The sequence below is a fragment of the Aplidium turbinatum genome, chromosome 14 (assembly GCF_918807975.1).
Source record: "Aplidium turbinatum chromosome 14, kaAplTurb1.1, whole genome shotgun sequence".
Classification (NCBI taxonomy): Eukaryota; Metazoa; Chordata; class Ascidiacea; order Aplousobranchia; family Polyclinidae; genus Aplidium; species Aplidium turbinatum.
The window spans coordinates 7,841,594-7,858,795 of NC_137485.1; the positions used below are offsets into that span (position 1 = coordinate 7,841,594).

At 37.0% G+C, this 17,202-nt stretch overlaps 3 protein-coding genes across 3 annotated transcripts; all 3 read right to left on the bottom strand.

Annotated features, from left to right (window-relative positions):
• Positions 1-5,258: 5,258 nt before the first annotated feature.
• On the bottom strand, positions 5,259-7,576 carry LOC145783308 (galactose-1-phosphate uridylyltransferase-like). Its single transcript, XM_082595152.1, has one exon. It carries the CDS (start codon positions 7,305-7,307, stop codon positions 6,255-6,257), a length of 1,053 nt encoding a protein of 350 aa, XP_082451278.1. The 5' UTR covers positions 7,308-7,576; the 3' UTR covers positions 5,259-6,254.
• Positions 7,577-7,699: 123 nt separating this feature from the next.
• Positions 7,700-9,783, bottom strand: LOC145783310 (magnesium-dependent phosphatase 1-like). Its single transcript, XM_082595153.1, has one exon. The coding sequence runs from the start codon at positions 9,713-9,715 to the stop codon at positions 9,218-9,220; it is 498 nt and encodes a 165-aa protein (XP_082451279.1). The 5' UTR covers positions 9,716-9,783; the 3' UTR covers positions 7,700-9,217.
• Positions 9,784-12,552: 2,769 nt separating this feature from the next.
• Positions 12,553-13,887, bottom strand: LOC145783396 (translation initiation factor eIF2B subunit beta-like). Its single transcript, XM_082595253.1, has one exon. It carries the CDS (start codon positions 13,885-13,887, stop codon positions 12,856-12,858), a length of 1,032 nt encoding a protein of 343 aa, XP_082451379.1. The 3' UTR covers positions 12,553-12,855.
• Positions 13,888-17,202: the final 3,315 nt, after the last annotated feature.

Consider the following 17,202-nt stretch of genomic DNA (forward strand, 5'->3'; position numbering starts at 1 on the left):
CTCCTCTATATTTATATTTAACGTAATTCTGCAGGGTTGCTTTCAACAGAAGTGCTTTTTAACATTACATACATAGTTAAGTGCAAACATATTTGATGTCATATCAAAAGTAATCATGGGTATATTAACTAAGTTTTAACCATGATATTAACATGACGGTAGCATTGAAGTTTTACCTTTGGGTTTATTTGGTTTGACATAATGTCTGATTTGACATGACATCACCATCACGGACACTCCAAGTACTAAAGAGTCAAAACATACCGTATGCTACTAGTAAACTCAGTTCAGTTGACTTACTTATAAGTAGGCAGTGGCTATTTGACCGGCGCCGGTCTTTGAATCGGAAACACTATTTGACCGGTCATGACGTCACTATATAGGCATTTTTTTCTTTTTCTCTTTCAAAACAAAAGACGAGAAGAGTGCCTATATAAGTTCTAAATTCAACACCTATGTTCAACTGATTCTGTGGCGTGTAGGATACGCATCGGGCTAGTGCTCCAGAGGGAATGAGTTCGATACTACGCGGAAGCCATTTTTTTTTTACTAAATTTTGACCCTAAGTGACTCAATTGTTAGGCTTCTGCATTTTTGTGGTCAATTTTTAATTTGAGTACTGAGTAGTCTACAGCCCAATTTTTTTATGTCTTTTCAAATATGAGTAATTAGGTTAAAGTTTTTTAATTTTCTTGAATTAAAGAATTTCTCTGGATAATTTTCCGTTCGTCATAAGAGGATGTGACCGTGCTTGCCGAACGACGCAAAAATGTAATGACGAACAGAAAATTATCAAACTCATTCCCTCTGGAGCACCAGCCGGAGACTTATTCTACGCTCCACCGAATCAGTTCAACATAACTGCCGAATTTAGAACTTATATAGGCACTCTTCTCGTCTTTTGCTTTGAAAGAGAAAAAGAAAAAAATGCCTATATAGTGACGTGACGTCATGACCGTTCAAATAGTGTTTCAGATTCAAAGACCGGCGCCGGTCAAATAGCCACTGCCTACTTATAATGATCACAATGGGAAAACAATACCGTACTTTTCATAACATACTGTAGTAGTAGGCCTAATAGAGGTTTGAAAAGTGCCATAACACTAGTGCTAACCAAACTAATCCAAAATTCAATTCACCAGTCACCACTAGTTGTTTGGCCGAGCACTCAAAAAGACGTAGCCACGGTAGCCTAACTAATGAACATGAAGCAGTAGGCTATGCTGATTCCAACCCCACACAGACCTTGCGCCAACAGGTAAGTGCAAACAAAAACTTTGTCTGTAATCTGTAATCCCACCTAGTGAACAATGTGTGCAGTGATATGTATCCTTTTTTTATCTTAAAAAGTCTGTTCAATTTGTTTATTTTTTGAACTTGGGATAAACATATCCAACATCCAACAGATTTTGTGTGAAAAAACGAATTTGAATAAGATTTCATCAAAAAAATCGTATGTTATGAAAAGGATATTAAAGCAGAAAAATGCACATTTTGTACAGTACTAAACTTGCGTCCGTGGCTCACATGATCTGCAAATTAATACACAAACCTAATCTTTTCAATCCTTTTTGGTTTGGTTTTTGAATCTTTATCCTCGGACTGACAAAGCCATACTTGTAGAGGCTCTTAAGTCTTGACGCAGGTCCGGTTACCGAGATTGACAGAGTGAAATTTCCGATTGTTGAAGTGTTGTTGCCAGGGAATTATTCCATCCATTAAGTGTCGCTGAATGGAGAGCAGTCCTTAGAATGCGTTGCTCAAGCGCACAGCCGCACACCCGGAGAGTCGAACCAGCGCCGCGTGATTCAGAAGCTTCTTCTTTCACGAAGTCATTGTGCTAATCAACTGATAGCCTACTCGCCCCGTTAGCTCAGTGATTACGCGCCCGGCTCAAAATCACGCGGCGCTGGTTCAACTCTCGGGGTGTGCGCTTGAGCAACGCATTTCAGGACTGCTCTCCATTCAGTGGCAAATAGTGAATGGAATAATTCCCTGGCAACAACACTTCAGCAATCGGAAACTTCACTCTGTCAATCTCGGTAACCGGACCTGCGCCAAGAGCCTAGAGTGTGCGAAACTTCCAGGAATAAATCTAGCCTATCGAGGCTTTTTCAGTCCGAGCCCCGAGGATAAAGATTCAAACCAACCAACCATACTCATGCTGTTGAAGTCATAATAGAATGTCGGTTGTAACTTGTAAGCTATAACGTTGTTCAGTCAATTTAGCTTTGATAGTTAGGCTAAGTTTAGATTAGTTTTCATTTTATTTCACTTTCGCGAGGAGACAGGAAGGGTCATCCTAAAGAGGTCATCGAGTCAGCTGCCACCTTTACCATCTGTCCGTAGCGGATAGACGGGATTCCTCCATCTTCATGTGTGATCTCACTGTTGCTGTTGGTAGCCACTTTAACAAGTCGAAATTCTGCCACTGAAATTGACTAGAATGAAACCATCAACCAATCATAAGCTACGGTTTAAGTGACGTAAAAAATGGCGAAAAGAAGATCATAGAAAGCAAATTAAGTGATTGATTTTTTGTCAGCTGGTTGGCTTAGGGGTTAGGGTTAGGGATAGAAAGTAATAATTTCATTGACGCGTGTTCGATTCTCACCACTGCTATTGCTCTTTTTCTTCTGTAATTACCAAATAAAGTTCAAAACAAGCATTAACTCTCTGGGTGAGTGCTAGAAGGGTCACAATTGGACGGTAGCCTCTTATAACACTTTCTGATTGGTTGGCGCTTGCATTGTAGTCAATTTCAGTGGCAGAATTTCGACTTGTTAAAGTGGCTACCGTTGCTGTTTTTACCGCAAGCTGTGAAAGAACTTTTTTAATCTTTTGAAGCCTTACCGGTAGGCTACTTGAGATCGACTAAGTTATGGGAGAAAGCAGGCTGTCTGCGCTAGCAATATTGTCCATTGAAAGTGATTTAGTCGAGACATTATCTTTTGACGATTTAATTTCTGAATTTGCTTCAATGAAAGCTAGACGTAGGCCTACTGAATTTTAAACCTTCAATAAAATTAAACAAACACCGCTTTAATTTTTCTGTTATGTAGAATTTTAATCAGCTTTTACGACGTTGTTAATGCGCATTTCGTGCGAAAATCCAAGGGGGGTATATTCTGTTGCTACGTCACTGGTTAGTAGGGGAATTTAGATTTGAATATCGATTAAAAGGGTCGGCAAAATAAAAAAAGGTTGGAAACCACTGTTCTAAGGGGTTCAGGGTCCTAAATAAAGTAGCCTACCGGCTACCGCGTGTTTCTATAGTGCGTTCACATCATAACTGGTTTCTTCGATAACTTTATTGGCATTTTTGAGAGATTGGCTAGCTTACACGTTTTTTTTAATGTTTGTTTCATGCTGCCATGAGGGGCACCTAAAATCTTATTGGTAGCCTACTGAGCCCCTTTTTTTTCAGCAGCACTGTGTTTGCCGCCACTTAGACTCCAGTACTCAATGCAATATGACGTTTCTGAAACCACCAATCCAATCGCATCACGCTAAGTTTTTACAGTCATCTGCGACCATCCCGATTGTAGCTTGTCAAGGCTACAAATCTACGATGATGTAGGCTACTGTTGACAGATATCTAGGTACTCGGCTATTCACTTTACATGGAGCTGTGGAAACAAATTTACTGTAAACCTTCACACTTTAGGACAGGGGTGTGCAACTTTTATTACAGAAGGGCCAAATATAAATAGCCTAACTGGGTGAAACCGCGGGCAGCACATTAATTTAACATATGCTTTCTAGCCTGCAACCATTTTTGTGCCTGAGGCAAAAAATAGTTTGTTATTGATCTTATGTCATTATTGTTTCGTTGCAGAAATAATAAGTTAAGACTTAGCTCCTGCGACATTATTGTGTTCCCTTGTGCTTCTTAGGAATTTGGAAAGCTAACTAATAATTTGAGCGCATTCTTGCAATCGGTAGTCCTTCTCGCATCATTCCCACCGCCGATGTGCTCGGGATGTTGCTGCAATCATTTCAGCTAGAGCAGTGGTTCTCAAACTTTTTCAAAAAAATTATTGAACGGTCCCCTTGCGATTATTTCAACGACTTACGGTCCTCCAAGAAATTAAAGCAAATTTACGCAAAAACGGTAAATAATAATTTATTTGTTACATGCAATTAAAAATACACACGCTAATAAAATGGGTGCACCTGCTTGGATGTTATCAGTTCTATGTTAGGTTCCGTTTGGTTCAATATGATCTTGATATTATGCATTGCATCCAACATGTTTTGAGCTAGGTGGGCTATCAATGTGACATTGACTTCTGTATCTTTGACACCACCTGCGACAAAATGTTTTTCGATGGCTCAGATATTCTTTTACTCACAGTGTCGTTTGACAGAGACACTTGCTTCATCTTTTGAGCTTCAGATTTTATCAAAATGTTTGATGCAATAATTTGGCAACATGGCAAGATCTGTTGTTCTCCGATGGTGTGAGGCTTTTTAGCGATAGCTATTTTTCTTGCAAATTCGTAGGAGGCCCTTAACCCTGCAGTATTTTTCTTCCATTGATCACTTCTTCTTCTTCAATTGCCTTGCCTGAACCAGGCATCGACGGCCTCAGATGAATAATTAGACCAAATGTTCCTATTACATGTTGCATGAATGATTTTTTCTGTTTTGTCGTTAAATTGTTCCAGATGTGTTTGTCTTTGTCCGCCAGGTGCCCGCTTTCCAAAAATTTTACCAGTTAAAGAGAGATGCTCCAGTTTTTGCTTTCTTATTACATGGCCGAGAAATTTATATTGTCTGGTTTTCATGCTTTTTAACAAAGTTCTGGTTTGGTTCACTTGGTGTAGAATTTCTTTATTTATTTTCTTTGCCAGCCATGAAATGCGTTGCATTCTACGGAAGCACCACATTTCAAAAGCATTAATCTTTTCTGCCATTTTTGTTGAAATATTCCAGGTTTCAGAGTTGTAATAAAAAACAGGATAAATATAGCATTTTATAAATTGATCACTAGTGCTATCAAATCTTGACCTAACTAAACTATTAGCTTGCCGTTTAAAAAAATCTGCATCTTTGTTTTGATAATCTGGATGATGTGTTACCAAATGTTTTTTCAGCTTGCTAGATTTTAGAGCAGAACTTGCTAAAACTTTAAAGCATAGCACGCACTGCGGCTTTTCTTCTCCAGAATGTATCACAGTGAAACCAAATTGAACATATAGAAATCATGAATCTCAATTTTTTTCGAGGCTGAGCCATTTTCACTTTTTGTACTCAAATTTAAGTTAAAATTTAAGTTAAAGACTAACTTATTCGACGTCCGCCACAGACACATAAATTTCTGAAGAAAACTGCTATTCAAATTTATCGTCACACCGACCACAAACGAATTCAGTGAGAAATTTGCAGATGGCTTTTTTTCCGACTACTTTTTCCTAGTTTGTTTAATGAAAGTGCTTGCAATTTGAAGTCCGTTTTTCAAGAGTTTGTGGTCTCAAGTACTTTTGAAAATCGTAGGAGTTTTAGCAAATTTTCCAAAATTACAAACATCCTATCCATAAGGGAGTATCAACCTCTCACGTTAACATGCTAAAGCGTTAGATGTGATGACATAGCACAAACTGTTGAGAATTTGTTGTTTTGGCGGCATAACTAAGTTTTACTCCGGACGCGGTTGGCCCAAAGGAATAACAACAAATGAAATGCAGTCACAGACCAAATCAACAAAAATAGTCAAAATCTTTGTTCAGCTTAACTTGTGTATGTTAACTGTTTTTTTAGCAGTAATAAGATAATGTAATTTAGGATTAAATAAAACCAAAGCATCTTGAATAAGAACTACTTCAATGTAACTGGTAAACTTGCAGGTAGAAGACAAAGTGAACACTAAACTTAAGTTAAAAACTTCTCTCAACAAAACCAAAAATACAGGGTGACCCAAAAAGATACCCATGTTTTATTCGATTTTTTCACATTTGGAACACATCTTGGGAAAGCCATAAACTGACTAAAAATTGAGAGAAAGAGCTAAACTCCGGTCAATGGTCTTCCATAAACTGAATAATGTGTGGTTGTAATTTGAAATAAATAGCTTTTCAATCAAAGTCACAATTGAAATTTTCATGGGTACTAATCTTTTTAGGACACCCTGTATTTCATAATTTCAACTACATTAGCATGATTCGACTAAATCTTTAAAGAAAATTGATTCTAAAACGAATAGGGGAAATACATTACAAGACGCGCTTAAATAGTGTATTAAATAGGTAGTGCTACTGATCGGCATGCTTATAGTGAACGCTTGATACATTTCTTAGCTTCTCAGCAGCCTGTTCAGCAGTCAAATCTCTCTGGGGAAGACCAAGCATCTCATATCCAACCATAAACTTCCGAACCGTTGCCGAGCGAAGTAAAGGTGGATAATAATGAGCATGGAGCTGCCAGTGATCTGTATTCGATGTCAGATCTTGTCCAGTAGGGGCTCCGTGCCATCCCATTGAATAGGGAAAAGACACTTGAAATAAATTATCGTATCTTGTTAAAAGTTCTTTCATTATTTCAGCAAGAGTACGTTGCTCCTCCTCGTTTAGGTCAGGAAGACGCTGTACGTGCCTTTTTGGAAGAAGCATTGTCTGATATGGCCACGTCGCCCAGTAAGGAACAACTGCTATCCAATGTTTGTTTTCAACAACTGTGCGATCTCCAGATTTAGCTTCTCTGGTGGCGTAATCCACAAGCATGGGTCTTCCGTAGGTTGAAAAATACTTCTTTTGATTTCTATCAGAAACAGCAGCTTCGTTGGGAATAAACGAACTCGCCCAAATCTGGCAATGGGGATGAGGATTCGAACATCCCATCGTTGCACCTTTGTTTTCAAATATTTGTATCCAACGATGTACAGTTTGCAATTCTTGTACAATTTCTATCCATTTCCTAATCACAGTTTCAATTTCTTCAACGGACATCAAAGGTAATGTTACGTTAGAAAGAGGATGAAAGCACATCACTTTGCATTGACCCGACGCAGGAGCCATCTGGAACAGTGGATCCTCCGATGGAGGTGGACATGGAGCATCTTTTTGAAGAGCAGGAAAATCATTATCAAAAACAAATGTCTCTTTATAGGCATCATTTTTAATCCCGTTTGATCTGGTGCTTCCAGGGCAAAGAGGATTTCGGGGATCAAATGCAGGGATCTCTTCTTCTGATGGCTTTTCGACTTGTCCTGCCCATGGCCGCTTGAGGCGGTGTGGGGACACAAGAACCCACTCATCCTTTAGCGGATTATAACGCAAGTGCTGATGCTCACTGGGGTTAAAGTCCATATTAAATTTAAAATTCAGTTAAAATAAGATATGCTTACAAGAAATATGCTGCACATATAAGTATGATCAGCAATCGCAATCTTCATTGCAAGGTTTCATAAATTCTCAGGACAAAAATGCGTAGTCAAAACTTGCATTTGCTACATACCAATCCAATACTGATTAATAGTACAGTGTCAAACATTGCCTAAGACACATTTTGGTTTTAGTTAGCAACCAGATTTCATAGTTAACTAAATGTTGTCATAAGATGTTCAGTTCGTTAAAAACATCTAATCCATTTTTAGGTTAAACTCGGTCATTTGTTTTGTCTAAGTTTTAACGTTACATTTTTCAAAATTTTCCAATTTAAAATGCATTTTAACTGCTCTGGAAGAAGGAAGAATTTGGTATATTGGCAATGAAAATTTATTTGCATAAAAACTTTAACACTACAAACTTTAGCACAGAATTCAAAACATCTGATTATAAACTACGGTATAAGAAAAAGCACTCATATTTTGAAGCCAAATAAACAGCTAATTGTCATTTACAAGAATTTTAAAAGATCCACAAAACCATCATACCGACTGTTGCTTCTGTATGATAAATATTGTGAAGTATCGCAAGGTCAATGGAAAAACAGCACCAACTTAACGAAGTATGCAACCACCCATTGCACTTGTTTCTCAGTGAAACTTTACCAGTTTTAAGATCATTTTTAAACGCAAAGAGTTTTGTGTTTACAAAATAACGGTAGCTTGCGTTGCTACTAACTTACTAACGCCAAAAAGTACAATTCCATCAATGAGCCGGTTGTAAGCCTGGAAAAAGTTTTATTCCGACTCTGCATATAAAATTACGTCTAGTAAAGCAATTTGTTAAAGCTTTAGATTTGAAAAAAGTTTTTTCAAGGAATCAATTAACGTTTCAAAAATTGAGGTAGGCCTACTCAAGGAAAGAATATTTGTTGGCCCTGGCCCCCAAGTAACGACTATGTTGACGTCAAGATCCATGGAGGAATAAATGTCTGAAATAGAAAGGAAGGCATGGCAAGCTTTTCAAGGTGTGGTTAATATTTTTTTAGGAAACAATTAAGATCCAAATTACCGTACTAAGATATAGTGAAGACGCTGATTACAAGTTACCAAAACATGGGATGTCGCATGTCATTCAAACTTAAATTTCTATACTTTCATTTTGATTTAGTTCAAGAAGCTTTTGGGACTTTAGCGAAAAACATGGTGAGAGATTTCATCATGGCATCCAGCTAATGGAAAGATGGTATCAGGGCTACTGGAGCAGTGCAATCATGGGCAATTTTATGAAGTTTATGATAAGGGAAAATACTTTTGGTCATAAAAGAAAACCTCGTTCAACAGTATCCTACTGTACATTTTTTAACTTCTTAAGTCTTCGAAGAGAGTAGGCTATGTTTTGTTATTAACTTTAGATTAACGAATTGTTGCTTAACTGTTGTCGTGTATAAATAGACCTAACAGAAGATCACTACAGAGTAAAAATCTATTACCTGAAGAGCATGAGAATAAACAATACAGATTGTTGGAAATATCAAAATATGTTTTCACCTGAAATCATTTTAGGACAAATAGCAAAGAGCCCTAAAAGACATCCAGTCAGATTGCGGCCATATTCATAAACAAACGTGTAAAAAATATTGCAATATCAAAAATAAGACTGCCTAACAAAATGTGTTTATAATTTCAATTAATAATATATATACTTAGAAGACTCAATTTACAGAACATGATATATATACATTATGCCATTGGTGCAAGTGACAGATGAGATATAGCATATTTTCTCATCAATTTAATATTTATTTTTTGAAAATGCATATGATGACAGTAAATTGCTTTTATTTTTCTGTAAAAGTCATTCTCCATACCATCATCTCTATTATATACAAGTCATTTGGAAAACTTTTTTCCTTTAAATAATTCCATTCCTTTATGCAATGTACTCCAATCCATTCCATTTTTAACTAACATGCATGTGACTCCAATTTTGGATAAATCTCGAATATTTCTTTCTTCATCATCAAAAAACAACATGTTCTCATAAGCTATATTAGACTCATTGTGAAAATGACCAAAGTGAGTGGTTTTACATCCAGGATAAATTTGTTTCCAACAAAAATATTTGTTTAAATCAAATAAGTTCAATAGTGATTCAGCTTCATTTGTGCATGACGTTCTTGAAGCAGCGGCCATTTTATAGTTCTCAGTTTTAAGTTTCTTTAAAATGGCCAAGGATTCAGGGTATAGTTTGACTTCAGATCCATGTTTATCAAACACTTTTCCACTGCTCTCTTTCCTAAATGGCGGTGTAACATGAGTGTCAACCCAAAATGGCCACAAGGTATAATCCAAATCAAACACAACCAGTTTTGGTTTGTGCTCACTCATAATGGACAACACAGTTAGCTTAACAACTAACTATGATAACGTTATTACTTACAACCTAGTTGGTTTAATTTTCTGAAAAACACCAATTTCTATTAGACAAGCAATTGTTCCATGGCAATTTTGAAATAAAAGACTTTGATGGAAAAACTTAAAGTATTGTTGAAGACAACTTATTGAGAAGTACCGCCGGTACCGGTACTTTTAGGTACTGGCAATATTCATTAGGAATAACACAATGGTAACCAACACAGAATCTTTCTTGCATAAAGCGAGTAGCTTTAATGTCAAACTTACAAATTCATAATATTTATACCCCAATAGCATAGCTAGTATCATACAGATTTATACAGTACTTTAGATCAACAAAATATCAATCAATGTAATTAAATGATACGTTTGAAAACACAATAAAATGTGGGATTAGGACATTTATTCATGGCCAACTTTGCACAAATTTCATCATTCATGAGCATAGGCATCGATTTTTTCTTAGAAAAGAGGAATTCTGGGTGGGCGAGAGTTTTCAAACAGATTTCACTGAATGTGTTTTGTATATGTTTGCAAATTCGCAATGGTTCAGTCTTCAAAATTAGCATATTTTTACTTCGGCAAAAACGTTGCCGAGGGCCGAGGCCAAACGGCAAAAGTTGAAATTGCCTCGGCAATTGCTGTGAACACTTAGTAGGAAAAGATTGTACTGAAACATGTAAAACGAGATGCGAAAAATATACTAGAGTAGTCTATCACGAACGCATTGTTTGATTTGTTGTGATGTAATAATACCAAAAGTAGTGATAAAGCGAGCAACGCGATACGCACGCTGTTACGGTAATTCACGTTAAAAAACTCACGGGAAGGGGGAAAGTAAGTTAACTTTGGGTTGATTCAACGTTCGAGTCAGCACAAATCGATTTAATTTTCTCGGCGGGTTATATTGCGTAACAATGACCAATAAAAAATTTACGTTTGTTTTACATTAATTCGACATCTAGCGACGTTGAATTATCATAAAATAACGTTAATTGCTCAATCAGGTACAGGTAACATATCAAGAGCTCCTTGCGAGAAGATTGCCTCGATTTACGTAAGCTTATATGCCAACATAATTTCGGCACAATTGGGACACTGCGAGCAACACAAAGTCTGTTTGATGAACTAGTCAGAATCGGTATCTATCATCAGATGCTGTATCAGCTGGACGAGATAACGGAAAGCGAGGCGCAACAAGGAGTAGATGCTTACAATAATTTGACGTCTACTGGAGTTAAATCAATGCAAATAGGGTGATATTTCTATAAAAGATTCTCCCAGCTGGGCACGTGTCTAAGCGCCGGCGAAGCAGGAAGTAACCCAAATAAAGCATCCAGCAATAGTAAGATTGAATCAACATCCTAGTCTGGTGTAGTCTAAGAAAATTAGTTTTTTTCTTGTAATCTTGTGGTCCTTACAATCACCTCGGCAATTGCAGACGGTAATTTCGAAGAGTGTGGTTAGGCTTTCTCACAAAGATTGCGTTTGCGTCGCTGCAGCAATTAAGCTTTAATAGGCTGGATGTTCTCTTTCTTGCGCCTTGCGATCTTATGAGCGCTGCTAAACTAAACAAACTTCTTTTATGTTTTCCTTTGCGACCTAAAAAGCACGTGACTCGTGATCTGTTATCTTTAAAGTGGCGCCTTCGGATTTGCCGCATTTTGATTTGTAAAAGCGATTGTTTCAGTATGTATGTCTTTAGTTTGTATCGGTTATTTTATTGTCATGTTCATTATGATGTCATATTCACATTCCCTTACGCTGACCGGGAACTGAAGTTTGATTGTGACGTAACGAAAGTGAGACCATTCGGAGAAAAGATCAAACGTGGCTTTCTCTCACCAGGAATTGCCGGAATTATTAGCTGTGGCAGTTGCCATAACAACAACAGTGAGTACCCCTTTTTTTCCACGCAGCGTTGTTGCGGAATTGCTTTGTCCTGTCGAATACTTAGCGAGAGACATAACGTAAAACAAGAAGTTGCGCTGCAGTTGGTTGGATAATCCAGCGTTTAAGAAAAACAGAAATAATTGTAACGAACACTTCATAAGTCTCATGAAAAAAGGGTGGGCGAAACATATTTTGCCCACCCTCGTTTCACGGCAGGGTGGGCGTCGCCCACCCGGCCCACGCTATTTCGATGCCTATGTTCATGAGCATATCTTGCCTGATGCAAATATTTTTGTTCAACAATGTTAACTTCCTACTGCAAATTTTTCACCAAAAACTTGTCATGAGGCAAAAAATATCAAACATATATGTAAAAGAAAAAAAAAAAACCCTACACCTGGAAATAAGATGATGTCAAAAAGCATTGTGATTTAGCAAAATTATTTTGATGTAATAGGCTAACATAAATAAACATACAAAAATTTGTGTTAAAATGAAATATATTTATTCACATATTTCATTTCAAACAGCACTACTCCTTACTTTTAGAACAGTTTTAAAGTGATCCTGAGAACTACCATTGTACAGTATCCTATTGCACCATCACATCACATTCTAGCCTACAATAAATCAGTAATTGTAATTTAAAGTTACAGTATGGTAACTTTAACATTCAGTGTGGCTTGTTAAAACTTTGTGATGATACAAAATATTGTGTGGAAAAAATATACTAAATCCTAAGTATTTTAATGTTGCTGTCTGAATGGCCTGATTCGGTGCTGCCAATTCAGAAATGATCATTTCAGTGCAAACATTTACAAAATTTGTTGGAGTTACAACAAGGTAAGCGGAAAATTTCACGGAAAATTTCGCAATAGGAATTCAACACTGGTAAGCATAAATATCTGTACATGGCAAGACAGATAAGTTCAATAGATGAAATAGAATTCATGTCAAAATATCCTGTGGTGAAAAATGAAATCCCTGCATTTTATACCAGTTCACCTGTGATATAATATGAATAAGATCATTTTATCACATTACAACATAAAGTGATTGGTGACATATATAATTGCTTTAGGATAAATTACTTTTCGGAAAACACGGCAGTTGTACCAAAACTTTTTGTTTCCAAATACCTTAGGTCTTAATTTGATTCTATGATATTTCACCAAAAATTAAACAATACTTTGTGTCAAAAATACACAAAATTTGAGTGTTCATAGCTCATGATCATCTGCATGATAAAGTTCACTGAGTAGCCTATACATATAAGATGGTGCATTCCCACCAATATTGGATATAAACAAAGTAACTAGATCAGGAGGCACATAGTCAAATGTGGGATTATAAACTTGTACATCATGCAGATCCTCCGACCCAGCAGCAGAATAATTCAAAACTTCTTGCGGCAAAGCCAATCGGTTGAAAGAGGCTTCACTACCCCCAACATCCGAATGGTGCAATAAACATAATTTAAACATTGCTCCTAAAACAATCACAGGAACAGCATGCTGTTTAGCGGCTAATGCTACTAAATGTGTTCCGCATACAGCTTTCAGCCCTCCATTAGCAAGTACAGAATGCGTTCCAATTATAACCTTGTTAACACGTGACATCATTGCAAACACAGCAGAGTCTGTAATTACAGTTGTGTCAATGTTTTGCTGAGCCAGTGATTTAGCCAAATCATGACCTTGATAAAGAGGAGCACATTCAACAACAATCACATGAAACTTCCTTTTTTTTGCAGCCTGTTTCAAAAAGGCTTCCACTGTTCGAGACTTCCCAATTGTCAATATAACTTCATTTGAATGAATATGTTCAATAGCTTGGGCAGATATGTTATGTATAGCTGCCTCCATTTCATCAATATACTCCATGACTGCTTCCATTACTGTTGTTTTCAACTCTTTCAAGGGCTTGGTATGATCCTCAAGTTCATTCTGACTTGCTGTTAACATTTGGTGCAATGTTTCTTTATTGGTAGATTCTTCAGATTCACCGAGTAATCTTGCATACTCTTCACGAATGATTTTCAAAACTCGGCGAACCATGTTTCCAACAACATACTCACCCGGTTGTGCTGCTACCATCCGTCTTCCTTCGTGACGAATTAAATTCATCAAATCTCTTGCATGGCTCCATCTTGTCTGGCTAATGATTTTCCTCAAGTGATTTATAGTTTTGTATGCAAGATCATAAGACCCATTAAATTTTTCTTGCTTTAAATCCAGTAAGAATTGATCCATATTTCTTTCAATTAAAAACACAAAATACCAACAATTCGTACTTAGATTGTCTGCGTAAAACAAATAGTTCTGTTCATTACGTTTAAGTCATAAATATTTGAGATCAGTTGCTATACTGTTAGTTTACTTGGCATATTACAGTTACATTTCTGTAAAATCGTTTAGTTTATGCTATCATTTTTACATACTACTTTTGACTTGCATTGTTATTATTATCCTGAGATATTACATAGCCTACTCAAATAGAGACAACTTTTGTGAAAGCTCAAAGCCGGTGGTTAATCCTGGTTATTATGTCAATTGTCAAACTTTTAAAGATAATGAAGTTCCGGTACTTACTGGTACAGATAAGTCGAATGCCTACGGACAAAGAGGAATTGACCAAAACATGTGGATTGAAGTGTGTGAAAAGTAAAGCAAAGGTGAAGTAGTTTCACCCTATATGTTTGGTCGAGTCCTGTCTTTGTCATGAGTTACCAATGGGGGTGGGGGGTAGCCTACTTGTATACCAGCTCCAAATAATTTCCTTTTTAACCATGTATTGCAAGGTCAAATTAAGGTATTTGTTACATCACACTGAGAGCTACCAAAGAAAAAGAGGTCTGGCTCCAGCTCCGAAGCTGTCAGGTTTTGCACCAGTAGCTGCGGCTCCAGCTTCGGAGCTGTCAGGCTTTACATCTTTCAGTGGCTCCATCTCCTGAGCTGTCAGGCTTTAGCAGTTTAGCCTATGCTAGTAGCTCCTGCTCCGAGCTTTATGCTAGTGGCTCAGGAGAAAAAATAAAAACGTGTGTCCAATATAAATGCTTTTTTAGAATTAAATACTGTACAATTACAATACAGTTTTTTTAAGACTGTAGGCTCAATAGTGTTGCCAGATAAGGAATTCTGCCCTAATTTGAGAAAAGTTTGAAGCTGTTTCAAACAAAAACTTGTATTTTGGAAATCTTTTTTTAGTCCTGGGCAAAGATCAAAACCCTAACTCTAACCCTTACCTTAACCCTTCCTAACTTCAATTCTAACTCTGGCAACACCTGATTGTAACCATGGCAACAAGTGTGTAAAAATAGCCACTTCCTTTTTTTAAGCACTGCTTTTCAAAACAACAATATATATGAAGAAATATGGACATTGTGGGAACTCTGCTTCAAGTTATAACTTATAAGTAACTCGTGGAACATAGCATATCAGCTTCCTGGCTTACATAATTTTAATAAATTGCTTTTATGTGCTATTTTTCTTGAGAGCAGTTACGTTAATAGAGGAGTTCAGGGGGTAAGTTTTTATTTGTGACCGGCATGCCTTAAAGGGCCCGTAAGCTTTCCAAAGGACCAAGGAGGTTGCGGAAAGTTTTGCATATTCTTTGGATATAGTGCGTTTTTCTTAGAAATGTCTTGATTTGGTGCGTGCATTTGACAGATAAAAATCTAACAGTTTATTTATTAATAATGTTACCACAACTTGTGTAAGTTTTATTTTTTACGCTAACTACAGTAGCCTATGTGACTTGTTTTTTGTACAATTTTGGTAAAGAGGTGACTTTCCTCAATCATAGACGGATAAAACCAAGCAACCACACCGCATTTAACATAATACATTAAAGTGAATATAAACTACGAATATTTTCGGCCATATACATGTTAGCCCTTTTCAAGTAACGAAAAATAACTGATTTTACATCTAGATCCTAAAGTGGTTTTCAACCTTTTTGGTGGAACGGAACCCAATGAAACATTTCACAAGCTCGAGGAACCCCTGTTCCATAATTTAATTGCCTTATGCAAAAAACATTGTTTAATTATTAAAATAAAATTAAAATTTTCATTTTCAGATTTATTTATATACAATAAAAATACAAACTGTAAAAAATTACATTTATTCTCATAAAAAATTCAATGAAAAACTTGAGCCTGGTGCTTCTTGCACAAGTCTTTAATGTTGAGTCGTGTGTTTAACAGACACACACGAAGTTCATCTTCCACAGACAGCAATTGTGCTCGTCTCTTGTGCTTGATGGTTGTCAAAGCTGAAAATCCAAACTCACTCAAGTAGGAGGTTGAAAACAGCATAAGAAGTCGCAGCGCTTTCTGAGCAATTGTAGGATATTTCTTTACAACCAACAAGCAGAATGCATCCATATAATAATAAAATAGACTCTCGGATTTGAATGTAAACTTGCGGAACCCTTAGACTTACTGGTGGAACCTTAGGGTTCCGCGGAACCCTGGTTGAAAACCACTGATCTAGATTGAACATAAATAACTGATCTACACAACGAATCGAAAAACGAAATGCACAAGAATCTTGCCGTTTCATTCTTATGCATTTCGTGGATTTACATTTTACACCACATTTCTTCTGCAGATCAGCAGAGACCGGAAATGTCACAAATTGCGAAATTCCGTCAATTAAACGCAATAAAATTGCAGGTCTTGTTGCGCCGAAATCTCGGGTAAATACCCGCAACTCCTAGAAAGATTAAATTCCGGAATAAGATTATTACAGTTCTGCGGGGAATTAACTGGCAACTGCGATGCCAATCAGCGTGTGTGCGCTTATGTAATCTATTTCTTGCCCTGCTTTTTTATTGTTTCTGCGGATGTAAACAGCCGTTGTATGCTATGTGGGTGGTTTCATTTATTGTCCCTTAGGCTACCACAAGTCTTTGAGCGACAGGGCTTTTTCAATTTTATATCACGTTTACGAAGTTATCACATTGTTAAGTTAGCTTACTTTAATAGGCTATTCTCACTGTGTTCGCCTATGCGAGAAAAAACACAATCAATATCGTTTTTGAAGTCTTCGGTTTGACCCGAACTGGAAGTAGGCTATATTTACAAAATATAGCCTACTAGGTAGTAGCCTACTAGGTAGTAGCCTATATAGCCTACTACCTACTAGGTAGGCTATATTTACAAAAGTATGTCACGCACCAAACAGGGGACCATTTCGTAAATATGCGAACTGGAATCGATCCAAGATCTACCAGAGCCGAAGGCGAAATCACTGAGCTGGTTCAGTCCAGTAGTGATAAATAACGTAAATGTGAAGTACAAAAAGCAGTCTAAATGAGATAGGCTACATACCGAATCCTATTTTTGGATTTGAATTATTCGAATAGTTTAGGCTTCGAATCGATTCAAACCCACTATTCTAAATTTCCCATCCTTAGTCCAACACCAGTCACGATTACGAGAACGAATTTCTGATGTATTGGTACCATCGCACCAAACGTTGGTAACCTACAGAAACCAAGTCAATTGTGGAGGCTTTTTCTTTCAGACAGAAGCAAATGCGCTTTCCCAGTGCCAATTTGAA